This window comes from Glycine max, chromosome 13, assembly GCF_000004515.6.
Source record: "Glycine max cultivar Williams 82 chromosome 13, Glycine_max_v4.0, whole genome shotgun sequence".
In the NCBI taxonomy this organism is placed as follows: domain Eukaryota; kingdom Viridiplantae; phylum Streptophyta; class Magnoliopsida; order Fabales; family Fabaceae; genus Glycine; species Glycine max.
This window is the reverse complement of record NC_038249.2, coordinates 21,592,807-21,605,875: the sequence shown is the minus strand read 5'-3', so window position 1 is coordinate 21,605,875 and position 13,069 is coordinate 21,592,807. Positions and strand designations below refer to the sequence as shown.

At 31.1% G+C, this 13,069-nt stretch overlaps 2 protein-coding genes across 2 annotated transcripts; one reads left to right on the top strand and one right to left on the bottom strand.

Annotated features, from left to right (window-relative positions):
• The first annotated feature begins 73 nt into the window (after positions 1-73).
• On the top strand, positions 74-1,018 carry LOC100804384 (ethylene-responsive transcription factor ERF017). Its single transcript, XM_003542323.5, has one exon. The coding sequence runs from the start codon at positions 151-153 to the stop codon at positions 748-750; it is 600 nt and encodes a 199-aa protein (XP_003542371.3). The 5' UTR covers positions 74-150; the 3' UTR covers positions 751-1,018.
• Positions 1,019-1,541: 523 nt separating this feature from the next.
• LOC100789201 (beta-galactosidase 15) lies at positions 1,542-5,874 on the bottom strand. The gene is made up of 17 exons (XM_003541267.5): positions 5,482-5,874; positions 5,191-5,399; positions 5,019-5,085; positions 4,825-4,917; positions 4,588-4,731; positions 4,404-4,492; positions 4,173-4,278; positions 3,994-4,081; positions 3,780-3,898; positions 3,521-3,682; positions 3,249-3,442; positions 3,052-3,155; positions 2,848-2,957; positions 2,516-2,749; positions 2,202-2,416; positions 1,834-2,110; positions 1,542-1,752 (listed from the first exon to the last, which is right to left on the bottom strand). Exons 1-17 carry the CDS (start codon positions 5,644-5,646, stop codon positions 1,645-1,647), a joined length of 2,484 nt encoding a protein of 827 aa, XP_003541315.2. The 5' UTR covers positions 5,647-5,874; the 3' UTR covers positions 1,542-1,644.
• Between the last annotated feature and the right edge of the window lie 7,195 nt (positions 5,875-13,069).

The following is a 13,069-nucleotide window of genomic DNA, read 5'->3' as shown; positions in this document are numbered from 1 at the left end:
TCAAACTCTCTCACACAACATAGTACGGTCAACCTCATACTCGCAACATATATATATATAGGCCGCAACCTACTAAGTTTTCAGTTCTCACAAATAAATAAAAAAAATTGTTTTCGTGTGGAAACAAAAAAACAATTCAAAAACAAACATATGATGGTGAAGCCGAGTAGCGAAAAGCCAGAGGAGCATAGGGATTCCAAGTACTACAAAGGGGTCCGAAAGAGAAAATGGGGCAAATGGGTATCCGAAATAAGACTACCCAACAGCCGTCAGAGGATTTGGTTGGGATCCTTCGACACCCCCGAGAAGGCCGCGCGTGCCTTCGACGCCGCAATGTTCTGCTTACGTGGCCGCAACGCCAAGTTCAATTTCCCCGACAACCCACCCGACATCGCCGGCGGGGAATCCATGACGCCGTCACAGATTCAGGTCGCCGCCGCACAATTCGCCAACGCTGGGCCCCACGAGGGACATTCGGGTCGACCCGAACATTCTCCCATGCAATCTCTATCGCCTTCTGTTTCAGAAGGGACCGTTCTAACGGACAGTGACGTCACCACACTTAACGGTTCGCTAACGGATTTGTTCACTCCCGTTGGGTCGAGTGGTTACGCATCCGATTACGGGATTTTCCCCGGTGTTGATGATTTCAGTGGCGGTTTTTATGTGCCGGAAATGCTGAACTTTAATTATGGAGAAGAAAACGGGGAAGGGTTCATAGTTGATGAGTCTTTCTTGTGGAATTTTTGAGGGGCAATCAAATCCAGTATTAACCGGCAAAACCGGTCACGGTTGCGGATAGTTTTATTGTTTCCGGAACCGTGGCAATGACCCGGGTTTGGATTGGTTATTTTTTAGACGACCAAACCTATAACCAAGAAACTATGATATCCATGCAACTGTAGCACCAAAAGTAATGCAATTTGTCCAGATAGTTGTGATTTCTTTTTTTTAAACAAGATATTTGTAATTTGTAAAGCTCTTATAACAGATATTGTGAAAAAAATAATTTCTGATTCATTCGATAATGAAAATATCAGTTTCTCCGTCGCCAAATACTAATTGTTATTTTTTTAGATTATTTTTTATTCTATGATCACTTTTATAAATAAAAGGTGAATTATTTTTATGACAAATATTAAACGCATCGGTTAACAAGGGTTTTTTTATTTATTAAAACAAGTGCTATTAATCTAATTTTAATAAAAGAATGTCAAATTAGACTATGTTTTACTTTTTTAAAAGCTTAATGTAGCTTAAAACACTTAAATATCATTAACTAAATTTGTTTCAAATAATTATAATGTTATAATACATTAATAACATCATTAGACGAGATTTTATTAGTACACTTTTGTTAGATGGATTTCAACATGCATATTTTATTCTTGTTATTCGGTAATAATTGTCTGTTTATGCCTTTTAATTCTCAATATTATTATTTTATATTTATCGAATATATCAATAGTAGAAAGACCATGGCTTAGATAAATTCCAAGAGCAAAATAACAAAAGGCAATTTAAATTTTATTAGTTCTGGTAACCAGTGATAACTGCTGGGCCCTAATCTAAACTTTATTGCAACGAGGGCCTGAACCTAAGAAATCTACCCATAAATTGCCCTTTGTTTTATCTTCTAAAGTCCTAACAGACTGCCTCCACTGCAAGTCTCTTAGCAACATTTCCACAAGCCGTTGGACCAAATGTCTTCTCTGAAACATCAAATGAACATGCTTGCTTGCCAACGCATGCCTACAGAAGTTATTAACTCAAACCATTATCATGCTAATAATAATCTTAAAGAAAATAAGACACTAAGAGACTCTTAATTACCTTTTGCACGATGGACAGTGCGTTACTCTTGCTCTCGCAACTGCCATTGGTGAATGCTCCACACACTCCTTCTGGATCACCAAAACTTGCAAACTTAATAGCGGAGATTTTACGACCTTGGCAAGACAACTCCAAGGTCTTGTTCTCGTATGCATTTGCACATACAGTGCCAACAACAACGGTTTGGAAATTCACTTGTGATGGGTTCCCACCCAACTCCGCAAACAAAACCAAATTATTTGCACCATCTTTAAGATAAGAGCGAGGGACATGGTACCTGAATAATTTACAGCATAAAACATAAATTAAAATAAATAATTTATAAACACAAGAAATGATAGTGTAATATGTGTAAAAGTAAATCCAACCATCTTTGTGTTGGCTTCCCACAATTTGTAACACATTTTGAGTCAGTATATTCTCCACGATAATCACAAGGCTCATCACTACAACCATCTTCTTCCGCATTGTAACTAGGCCAGATACGTCCAATGTTTTGACCATTCACCCAAGCATAGCCTTTGCCCATTCCTTGCAAGTCCACCACAACAGGGTCTGTCCCCAGAGGAGCATTGAAAGTAGTCTTCCAATTATAAACACATTAAATTAGTTTTTAACTTGAAATTAAAAGATCATAACAATTGAAAACATTATTGAAAGAAAATGAAGATTATTTAATTACCTTGTACCAAGTCAACATCCTGTCTGTGGGTAACTTCTCAGATTCCCATTTGTTTGGAGCAGCGAAGGGTGAGTCATCACTAAAGAGTTTGTGGTCCCAACCATGCAACCCTACCTTGTATGACCATTTGTTTGAGGATAAATTCTTAATGATGGTTTCATCACCTTTTACACTGACCAGCTCAATAGGCTCAACAAGACCGGCGTGCCATGTATCAAAGAATGCCCCGTAGTTCTATTTCACGAGATATAAGCATTGTTAATCAGTAAAATTGAAACAAAAATTTATTATTATATGCAAAATTAAATCATCAACGTCCATAGGTAAAGTACCTGAAGTCCAACAGTGACACTAAGCAAGCTTATAGTATTCGTTCCATGCTTCAACTTAATCTTCGGCTCAAATTTATCGTTGTGAATACCATATGTGGCCCAGTGGGAACCTATTCATCAAACAAGTGGAAATCTTGTTACTGAAAATTTGACACGAATAGAGTCGATACAATATTAATTTAGCATATGGTTCTAAAATGTTACCAATATGTTCTCCGTTGACGAATGCATGAATTACATGGCCGCTACTGTTAATCCTAAGAGTCATATTTTCACCCCAAACTGGATCATCGTGCTTGACATGAAGTCTGTCATAAAAGGAAAAAAAAAAATATGATCAACAGAACAAAGAGAAGCGAATGAATTTAATTAAAAACATAAAGTTAAGTGGAGGTGATTACTTTGTCATGTACCAAAGATAGTCACTAGCATCATTAGCCGCATCTTTTTGATCAAGAAGTCTGTTTGCAGAGACATTACTTTTACCATGAAGAGCATTATCAATATTCTCTGATCTCCACACCCACTTCAACGCTGTTGCCTCCTCTTCTGCCTTGCTATTTTCTTTAACCATTACAGAGGTCTGCACATTCACCTGATTGAAAAAAATTTAAATTATTAACATAACTATTGATCTTAGTGAATTAAACTTAGTATAGGATTTTTCTTTAACCTTGGCAGTGTTATACTCTTCGTGCTCACAATCAGGAAGAATGCTAACAGACCATGCTGGAACGGTATAGTTCTTTCCTCTAAATGTTAGAGTGGCATCAGTGGTGGTGTTGGTGCTGCTCAAGAAGCAGCTTGATGATCCATTTGTGGCATAAATAGTGGCCTTAAATTTGAAAGTATATTATAATAAGAACTTTTATTTTAATGAAGTATCAACACAAGTCATGGAATTTGTTAGTGGGTTTATACCATTAATTTACCTTAACAGAGTTGCCAAAATCAGTCTCGGACACGTTCCCACTAGTAAGAGTTTCCTCCATTGACTTCAAAACATTGTGAAGTTCTTTGAGGTGACCCCATTTTGGTTGGGCAATGTTGCCTGCAAATAAATATCAAAGGTTTATCCATAAGTTTTATATTCAATAAGAATAAATAAATAAATTTAATTCTAAACATTTAAATAAATTCAATTACCGTATTCATCGAGAGGAGCATCATAATCATATGATGTGGTAATATATGGACCCCCGGCTGTTCTATCGAAGTTAGTGCCACCATGATACTAAACCAAAAAATCGTATACATACATCTTAGTAAAAATTAATTAAGATCAGGGACATGACGATTAATAATTTGAACGGTGAATTTTTTACCATATAATAATTTTGGAATGTGCCTCCGGTTTGGAAAAATCTAGCCACAGCAAAAGCAACATCTTCAGCAGTTCTGTGTGGATCTCTGCCACCCCAATTCTTGAACCTTAAATAATTCACCCAAAAAATAAAGGCACAAATTTAATATCTATTAATAAAAATATGAAGCTAAAACTGTTTTTTCTTTTAAAAAATGAAGATTTAAATACGAGTTAAGAACATTAGACATACCAGCCTACCCAATTTTCGGTCCACATTTTAGGACTGCTAGGATTATTAGGTTCAAAGTTGTCACAATAAAAACCATTGCAAGTATTGATCTAGCATATAAAAAAATGTAAAATGATCAGATTCACATAATAATTATATATCCATATATATATATATATATATAGATAGATATACACACACATACCATAGACTGAGGAGCATCGGACTCCTGGCACATGATCCATGGAACCCCAACGTTCAAGGACTCTGCCATGTTCGCGCACCAATTCATGTAAGCTTTTCCAGCATCTCCATAATGTGAAATTACGTTACCATATTCATTTTCGATCTAAAAATTATTGACCAATTTGTTAGTAAATAATTTTTTAAGAAATAAAATTCAATGAACCATTCATAAGGAGATCGGAAAAAAATAAAGTACCTGAGTAAGAATTATGGGACCACCTTGAGAAGCAAAAAGTTTCTCTTTTTTTACCATATCCACGATCAAAGTAGTGAAATTTTGCATTTCATTCTTAATTCCAAAATTAAAACAAAAGTCAGTAATAATATATTTTGGAAAAACATATAAAAAGCTCAACAATATAATACAAATGAGAAAAAAATAAGCATTACCATGTACACACTATTGGCAGTCCTAATCTCGACATCAGGTAGATTGTGAACCCAAACAGGAATCCCTCTAAAAGTAGCCACACAAAATAATTGAAAATTTTATAAGACTACTCATGATAAAAAAAATATTATAGCATGCATTAAAACAAAACAAAAGGATGATTAAATGTACCCATAATTCCATTCGGCACAAACATATGGACCAATGCGAAGAACACCATAAAGTCCAGACTCTTGAATGGTCTTGAGAAATCTGATGATATCATTATTGCCAGAAAAATCATACACACGACGTGAAGGTTCATGTGCATTCCAGAAAACATATGTTTCAATTGCATCTAATCCTCCTTCTTTGGCTTTTTGGATTAACTCGGGCCACATCTATGATTAAATTGACCAAAATTAGAGTCGACAATCTTTTTGGGTGACTAATTAGTGTCGATAAATAAATGAGTATATTTACCTCAGGGGTGCTTCTAGGATAATGGATTGATCCAGATAAGAGCACTCTACGCTTACCATCAATTATGATAGCCCTTCCATCATGAGAGACTTCAACAGCATTGGAGCCGATGAAGGACAAAATAACAAAGCAAAACCAGACGGACAGAGAGAGAAAGTTCATCATAGTGAAAGACTCGGATAGAAAAGAAAGAAAGCAATGTGATCTAATCTCTGAATTGTACTTCTTTATTTATAGATACTGAGAAAAGTGAAAAGTAGTGTAGTTCAAAATTGTTAGTTTCATTCCAAGATATTCTGTTAAGATCATAACAAAAGAATCTTACTCAAACAGACTTGTATTCGTAGAAAACAGCATGGTTAACTAATTTCATATCTTAACACATTCTTCCGTTATTCTTTAACGGGAGAGAGAGGACAGTATCCATCTCAAGATTCAATCGGTCAAGATCTTAATCAATGAAAAGAATCTTTTCTTTTGGAGGCAGTTCAAAGTTGTTTTTAATTCAAGATGTCTTTTCCTAGAACCCAGTCTAATGTTATTTAGAGACTGATTGGGTTGGCCCACAGAACTGTACTCATTAGTTACATTATTTTCTAATTAGTTTTATTTTAAAAAAGTAATTTATTTAAAATTGTAGTTGTTGCTGTGCACAAGGTAAACATTTATTTATGTGTAATTATAGTTCATAAAAAATATTTTAAAATTAAAAATTAAATATAATTAAAATTCATAATAAATGAATGTTTTTAAATAAATATATTATATTTTAAATTTATAATAAACAAGTTAAAGTGTGTTATAGGATTATTTTTAAATTGAAATAGACAAAGATTTAAGAAGAAGAAAAAATATGTAGGAACAAAAGGAGAGTGATTTAGATGATGAAAATACATGTTTAAGTATTATTTGCATAGTAATACATGAAATGCACTTTTTAATAAGAAAAAAAATGTTAAAAGATATAATTAAAATAAATACACAAAGGATTTTAATTTACAAGGATAATAATAAATTAAACATGATTTAAACAAATAAACATATATTTTTATTTTATAATAAGCTTAAAAGCCCGCAATTAAAACAATCCTGAGGAGTAAAGGCTTAAAAGCCCGCAATTAAAACAATCCCGAGGAGTAAAGTTTACACAGATGAGATTTTCTATGAAAATTGAAATAGGAGGAGATATATAATTATATAATTACTACCATAATGATGATAAGATTTTGTTTAATGATAAACATTTGTCATCTGAAAAATATGATGTAAGAGTGGTTTGTTGTCTCTAACTACAAATAATATTATGATATAAGTTTAATGATATTTATAATAGTCACTTTAAAAAATTAATAAATTATTTTAGATAAATGATAGTGTAGATATTTTCACACTAAGATGTTTATTAAATTTTTATTATTTATAAGCTCATTCCAACTAATTATACATATGTTTACCAGATTAATTGATTAAAATAAGATAAAAGTATTAAATACTATAAACTATTGTAACTTTGTAAGAAGTAACTGTTAAATGATTTTTTATATTTTTTAATTTCAATATGATAAAAAATAATATTACTTCATCTCTTCTTAAATTTTGGTTTTTTTTAGTATTTGATTTTTTTTTTCAAAACTTTGGATGCCTTAACAATAAAAAAAATTCAGTTTGATACAAGGGATTAATCTCCAAGAATCAAAATTTAAATAAAAAAAGATCCAATGATGTTTCAAAAATATTTGTTAAAAAAATACACTTTAAAAAATAATTACTTTAAAACTCCAATATGTAGTTGTATTTTTTTCCAACCATAACTTACATGTCTCCTAGAAGAAAACTATACTTGTTAATATTAATTCTTGATGAAATTTGGGGTTAATATGGAAATTTTTAAAACGATAAATGAGAATATTACTTCTTGTATTACTCCTAGAAGAAAACTATAATTCTTAATATTACTTCTTGTAGACACAATTATAGATTGGAGTAAGTTATAAATAAATTGTTGAAAATAATATGGAAGTTTTTAAAACAATAAATTAGAATATTTTAGCATAAATTTATACAATTAAATGTTTCTTAGTTTACTCTTTTTATAGACTTATCTTATTATAAATTTGAACTATGTTTTAACCAAGAGCATTTTAACATTTCTATGAGTTATTCTAGAGTGAAACAAAATTAATTAACACCACTAGATATCAAAGTTTAACACTTATAATAAATTTATGTGAGACTAATATTGATTAGAAAACTAGATAATTAATCATCTTTAATAATATTTTTGTTCGTGATCAATCACATTCTTTTATTCACAAACTCATAACAAAATCTTTTTTAAAATATCTGAATTCATTTTCACCAAGACCAACAACATATTAATAAATATTTACATTGGGATTTTACATTTGAGTATTTAAATTACTTTATCACTCCAATGCCATTTTTTCAGGCAATGCAATATACATTAGCTGTTCATGCAATATATACCTTTTGTTTTAAATAATGTGTACTAATGTAATTTAATCATTTTATTTTGTCTTGGGCTATAACTATTTTTTGTTGGAAAATAATCCATTGTTAAAGTTAATTAGGTACATTTAAAACATTGTGAACCTAATTTTTAAGGATTAAAACAAAAACTATATTGAAGAAAAGAATGTGTACTAATGTGATTTAATCATTTTATTTTGTCTTGGGCTATAACTATTTTTCTTTTTGTGGAAAATAATCCATTGTTAAAGTTAATTAGGTACATTTAAAACATTGTGAACATAATTTTTAAGGACTAAAACCAAATCTATATTAAAGAAAAGAAAATATATAAACTAACCAAATCAATTACGTATTAGGTTATGACGATTTTACTTTGCTAATTCATTCACCTAAAATTATCATAACGTATTAGTTTGTAATGTAATTACGTATTTGTTATCGCATAAATACCTTTGCAATAATTCTATTTTGCGTGCTTATGCTCCTAATGGTAGTTCCTATATTTGGAAGTCCATTGTCAAAACTGTAAATGAGCCGAAGGAGGGTTTTATCATAAGAATAGGCAAGGGGAAAGTTTCCTTTTGGTTCGATAGGTGGCTATGGCAAGCCTATCTGTCTGACTTGGTAAATTATGTTAATATCCAAGATTCTCATTTAATGGTTCATTATGTTTTTAATGATGTTAATTGGAACTTTTCGATGCTGGCTGAGGATTGTAAGGAATGCATGCGCAATATCCTTGTGAATGATTCTTTGGATGATGAAGTTCCTCCTCTTGAATCTATACTGTCAGGTCTGCTTATTACATCTGATACCCGAACTGATTCTTGGCCGTGGCTTTGGTCCTTCTCACTTCCAACAGTGGCTAGCTCTTCATAACAGCTTGCCAACTAACTAACGTTTTCAGTGTTTTTTGACACATTTCTTTGGATGTGTGGAGAAGCCCCGGAGTCCATTTTATATCTCTTGCGTGATTGTGATAAGACTCAGCAAGTTTGGAATGCAATGTCTTGGTATCGCACGTCAGACTTTGATATTTCTGACTCCTCGATCTTCTTGGATTCGTAAGAATATTACTAGTGATCATGGCATTCTTTTTGGCGTGATTTGCTGGTTTTGTCAAATTAAACGTAGATGGGAGCTCTCTCGGTAATCCTAGTGCGTCAGGCTTTGCTGGAGTGCTTCGAGATTGATTCTATCGGTCAGTGGATTATTGGTTTCTCGGGCTATTGTGGATTTACTACGAACCTTCATGCGGAGCTCTTGGCAATCTTGCATGGTCTTCAAATTGCTTGGAGTAGAGGTCTCAAGAAAATTAATTATTTGAGTCTGATGCTCTGTTGGCTTTGGATCTTGTTTTTTATGATAACCTCAGATTTCATCCTTATCACTTTGTCATCAACAAAATTCGTCAGTTCAATCACTTTGATTGGGAGGTTGTCTTCAAGCACACTTATAGAGAAGGCAATAAAGTTGCAGATTGCCTTGCGAAAAATGGAGCTTCAATCAATCAACATTTGCTCCTTTGGTCTTCTTGCCCTCATTAATGTTGTTTGTTTGAGTGGTGTTATGGGTATAGTTGAGTTTAGATAATTTCTTGTTTTGCTTCTCCTTTCTTTGCTTTCTCCTATATATAAAATAAACTAAAATTATCAACCAACTAATATTTTAGGTTATGCATTGTTTACAATAAATGTTTACTTCTTATATAATTTATTTATTTGAGAATAAGAAATGACATATCACTCAATAATAATAATAATAATAATTTTTTTTTAAAAAAAATCTGTAATTCAAGATAAGAACTTATTATGATGGGTCTAGTACTAGGAGTATAGATAGTTTATATAACATGTTGTTGATTCGAATATAATTGAGCTCGATTTTCTTAAATAAGATTTCGAGTTTAATCTTTTATATGAAAAAAATGTAATACAAAAAAAAAATTATAATTAAAGGTAGTTAGTCAAGTCTTCCTCTAAATATTAGTTGATGATATTAATCATTAACAGCTTGCATTCACTCTTGTTTTAAGACTCTTCTCTCATGAAGTGATAGACTTTACTTTCCTAACATACATCCGGTATATATCTTTTTATATTTTTAATAATACTAATTAAATTATTTAAGTATAATTAAATATCATAAACTAGTTTTTTTTTATAATTTAAATACACACCTAATATGTATCCGATATATTTCATTATACTTAATTTTAACATTAACTTAATTGCTTAACATGTTATAAGTGGATATCAAAACTAATTTTAAATAAGCATATTGTCTAGTCAATTCCTTTAGAGTACTTTTGGATAGAAAATTTTAACTGAGTAAAGTAATATATTAGAGAATTTAAAGTTCTTTAATCTAAAATTCATTGTTTGAATGGTTTTTATGAAGAATTTAAATTTTTAGAATTTTAAAATAGAATTTTAAACAACTAATAATGTGAAATTTTAATTTTCTTCTAAAACGTGAAAAATTAAAATTCTCTCATACCTTTCTCTCCCCTAGCTTGCTTCAGCCGCAGAAAGAACATTGACCTGTGTGTTATAACCAGTTTCGGAACCATCACCAACGTCACTCTTCATTAACCTTCTTTCACACCCGTCGGTGCCACTGTCGCCACCGTCACTTTCCATGGCCGCTTCGATATCCTCTCCAAATCTGCAACCTTCCTCCACCATGGTTCTCTGGCGGTGATCCCGAATGCCTTCGTCATGTCCCTTTTCGGACCGTAGGGACAAATTGTTGGCAGACTCGTCTTCGAGAGGCTCCTCGCCACGGACACGGTGTTCATGATTGTCGCGTCGTTCAACAACCTGTCGTATCATCGGCTTTTGTTAGAGGAGGACGTGTTGAACAACTTTGGCCGCAATAGAGACGCGCAGTCTCCAAGGAATTTCCGATGGCAACGTGGAGAGTGGGGCACATTCCAGTTGAGTCGTGTATGTATGGTTGTCACCTCCCTTCGGATGTGATTTGGGTACCCCTAAAGAAATTTAATTTTGAAAATGGAAAATTTTCGATTGAAGTATTTCAAATTCTTAAAATTTAAAATTCTTTAGAATTTTAAATTGTCTCATCTTGTGATTTTTGTTTTTAATATATGGGAATCATAAAGAACATACAGAAAAAAATATATATATTTTGTGACTTTTGTTTGCAAAGACAACAATAAATTTTAACACAAAACTTGAAGTAATTATCTAAATCTCTTCCCTATTAATTTGGTTCTAATTTTATCTATGTTAATAAAGATTTTTCTACCACCAAAAAGATTTAACTCAGTTAGTTAAAGTGTGTAAGAATTATTGTAAACTTTCTATATGTTTGATCCTTAGATAAGAAAAATAATTTTTTTTACCGTTAAAAATTGATTTCCTATCAATATGTTCAAAAATGCATTAAAATGTATTATCATATAATTTTTAATGATATATTTTTTTTAATGTTTTAATGATAAACTTGAGTACAATGTTTTAGGTATTTTCTATGTTCTTAAATTAAAATTGAAGTTTCACCATAGAATTCAACGTTGACTTTAAATACTTATTTTTTTGTGAGTACCGGGTTGAAAATTCTTTTTTAATTAAATAACAAGACGAAAAATATTTAAAGAATTACATCTATGTATTATTTTATTAACAATAAAAATTATGATAAATAAATTATTATTAACGTTTTTCTAAAAGATATTAGAATGTCAATTATTTCTAAAATCAAAATTGTACTTGCATATCCAAATTCATTGGGTCCAACTCATTGTTATGTGTGGCGCACAAACAGCCCAATACCTCTTGCCTTAATTTTGGAGTGTTAGATAAACTTTCCAGCTGCTGCTTCTTGCACCCCTTTCAGAATTATTTTTTTTATCTTTTGAATTGATCATTCTAAAAGCCAAACTCTATAATCAATCTTAAAAAGGGATGCATGAAACAATAGCCAAGCTCCAAAAGAATTACGCCCAATTAACATCTCGTAAGTGATAACAACATATTTGCAAACTTGGGTGGTATTAGAGGCTTTACGGTGTATATCATAGGGGTGTAAGCACTTGATTGAGTTAAATTTAATCTAATTTTCAATCCAACACAATTAAATGTAATTAGGTGAATTTTCTTTTTTTAGCAATCTAACCCTAACTGACCTTAATTGGGTCGGTCAAAGGGTTGTGCAATTAAAAAAAAAAATTGAATTCTTTAAAAGAATTATTTGTCAGTTCTTAGTATTCATTGCTTCATTTTTTTACCACTCACATGCAATCATTAGAATGAGTTAATATCCAGAATCAAAATAAATTGTTGCAACTTGCAAGTGAATGAGGATTGTTTAGGATTTTTTTATTACTCACAATCTCTCACATATGACACGTACAAAAAAAATAATTATTATTTTTTACTATATATTTATTAATTTATTATGTAGGTAGATTTAAAACTTGTAAACTTATTATCCAATTTATTTTTAATTGGATGCATTAAAAAAACCCAACTCAATCCAATAACACAACCACTTATAATCATGTTAAAAATGTAATTGACCTGAATTGAATCGAATCGATTTATATTTATAGGTTAAACACAACCATTTATCATCGTCATCCCTCGTATAATGTAATTTTTTGCTACATTCTCTTCATTCATTTTTTTTAATCAAGTTACGGTGTGCTTGAAAATTAAAATATGTACATTAATTCACTATAAGAGAGAAATTAGAGTTGAATGTACATTTAAAAATGTATAAAATAAACACATTCTTAATAATTCATTTTGTTATTATCCATTATCCCGTGTCTTTGTAAAAACTAAACTAATTAACTAAACGTAACCTTACTCTCTGGTATCTGTTCAAACATGCTTAATTGACTTATCCATTATCCAGACACACGATTTCTACCTTTTAGTTGTTGTTTTCATTTGTCACTTAATCTTTCTTAAGAAAATAAATTGTTTCCTTTCAAATTAAATTCTCTATTTTTTAATTTAAATTTCACCATCTAAGTTTTACATATATTTTTTTTTCTTTTTTTTTCAAAAGAGGCTAAGTTGATAAAATAATAAAGTATGATTACATCAAAGAAAGCAATGTATGT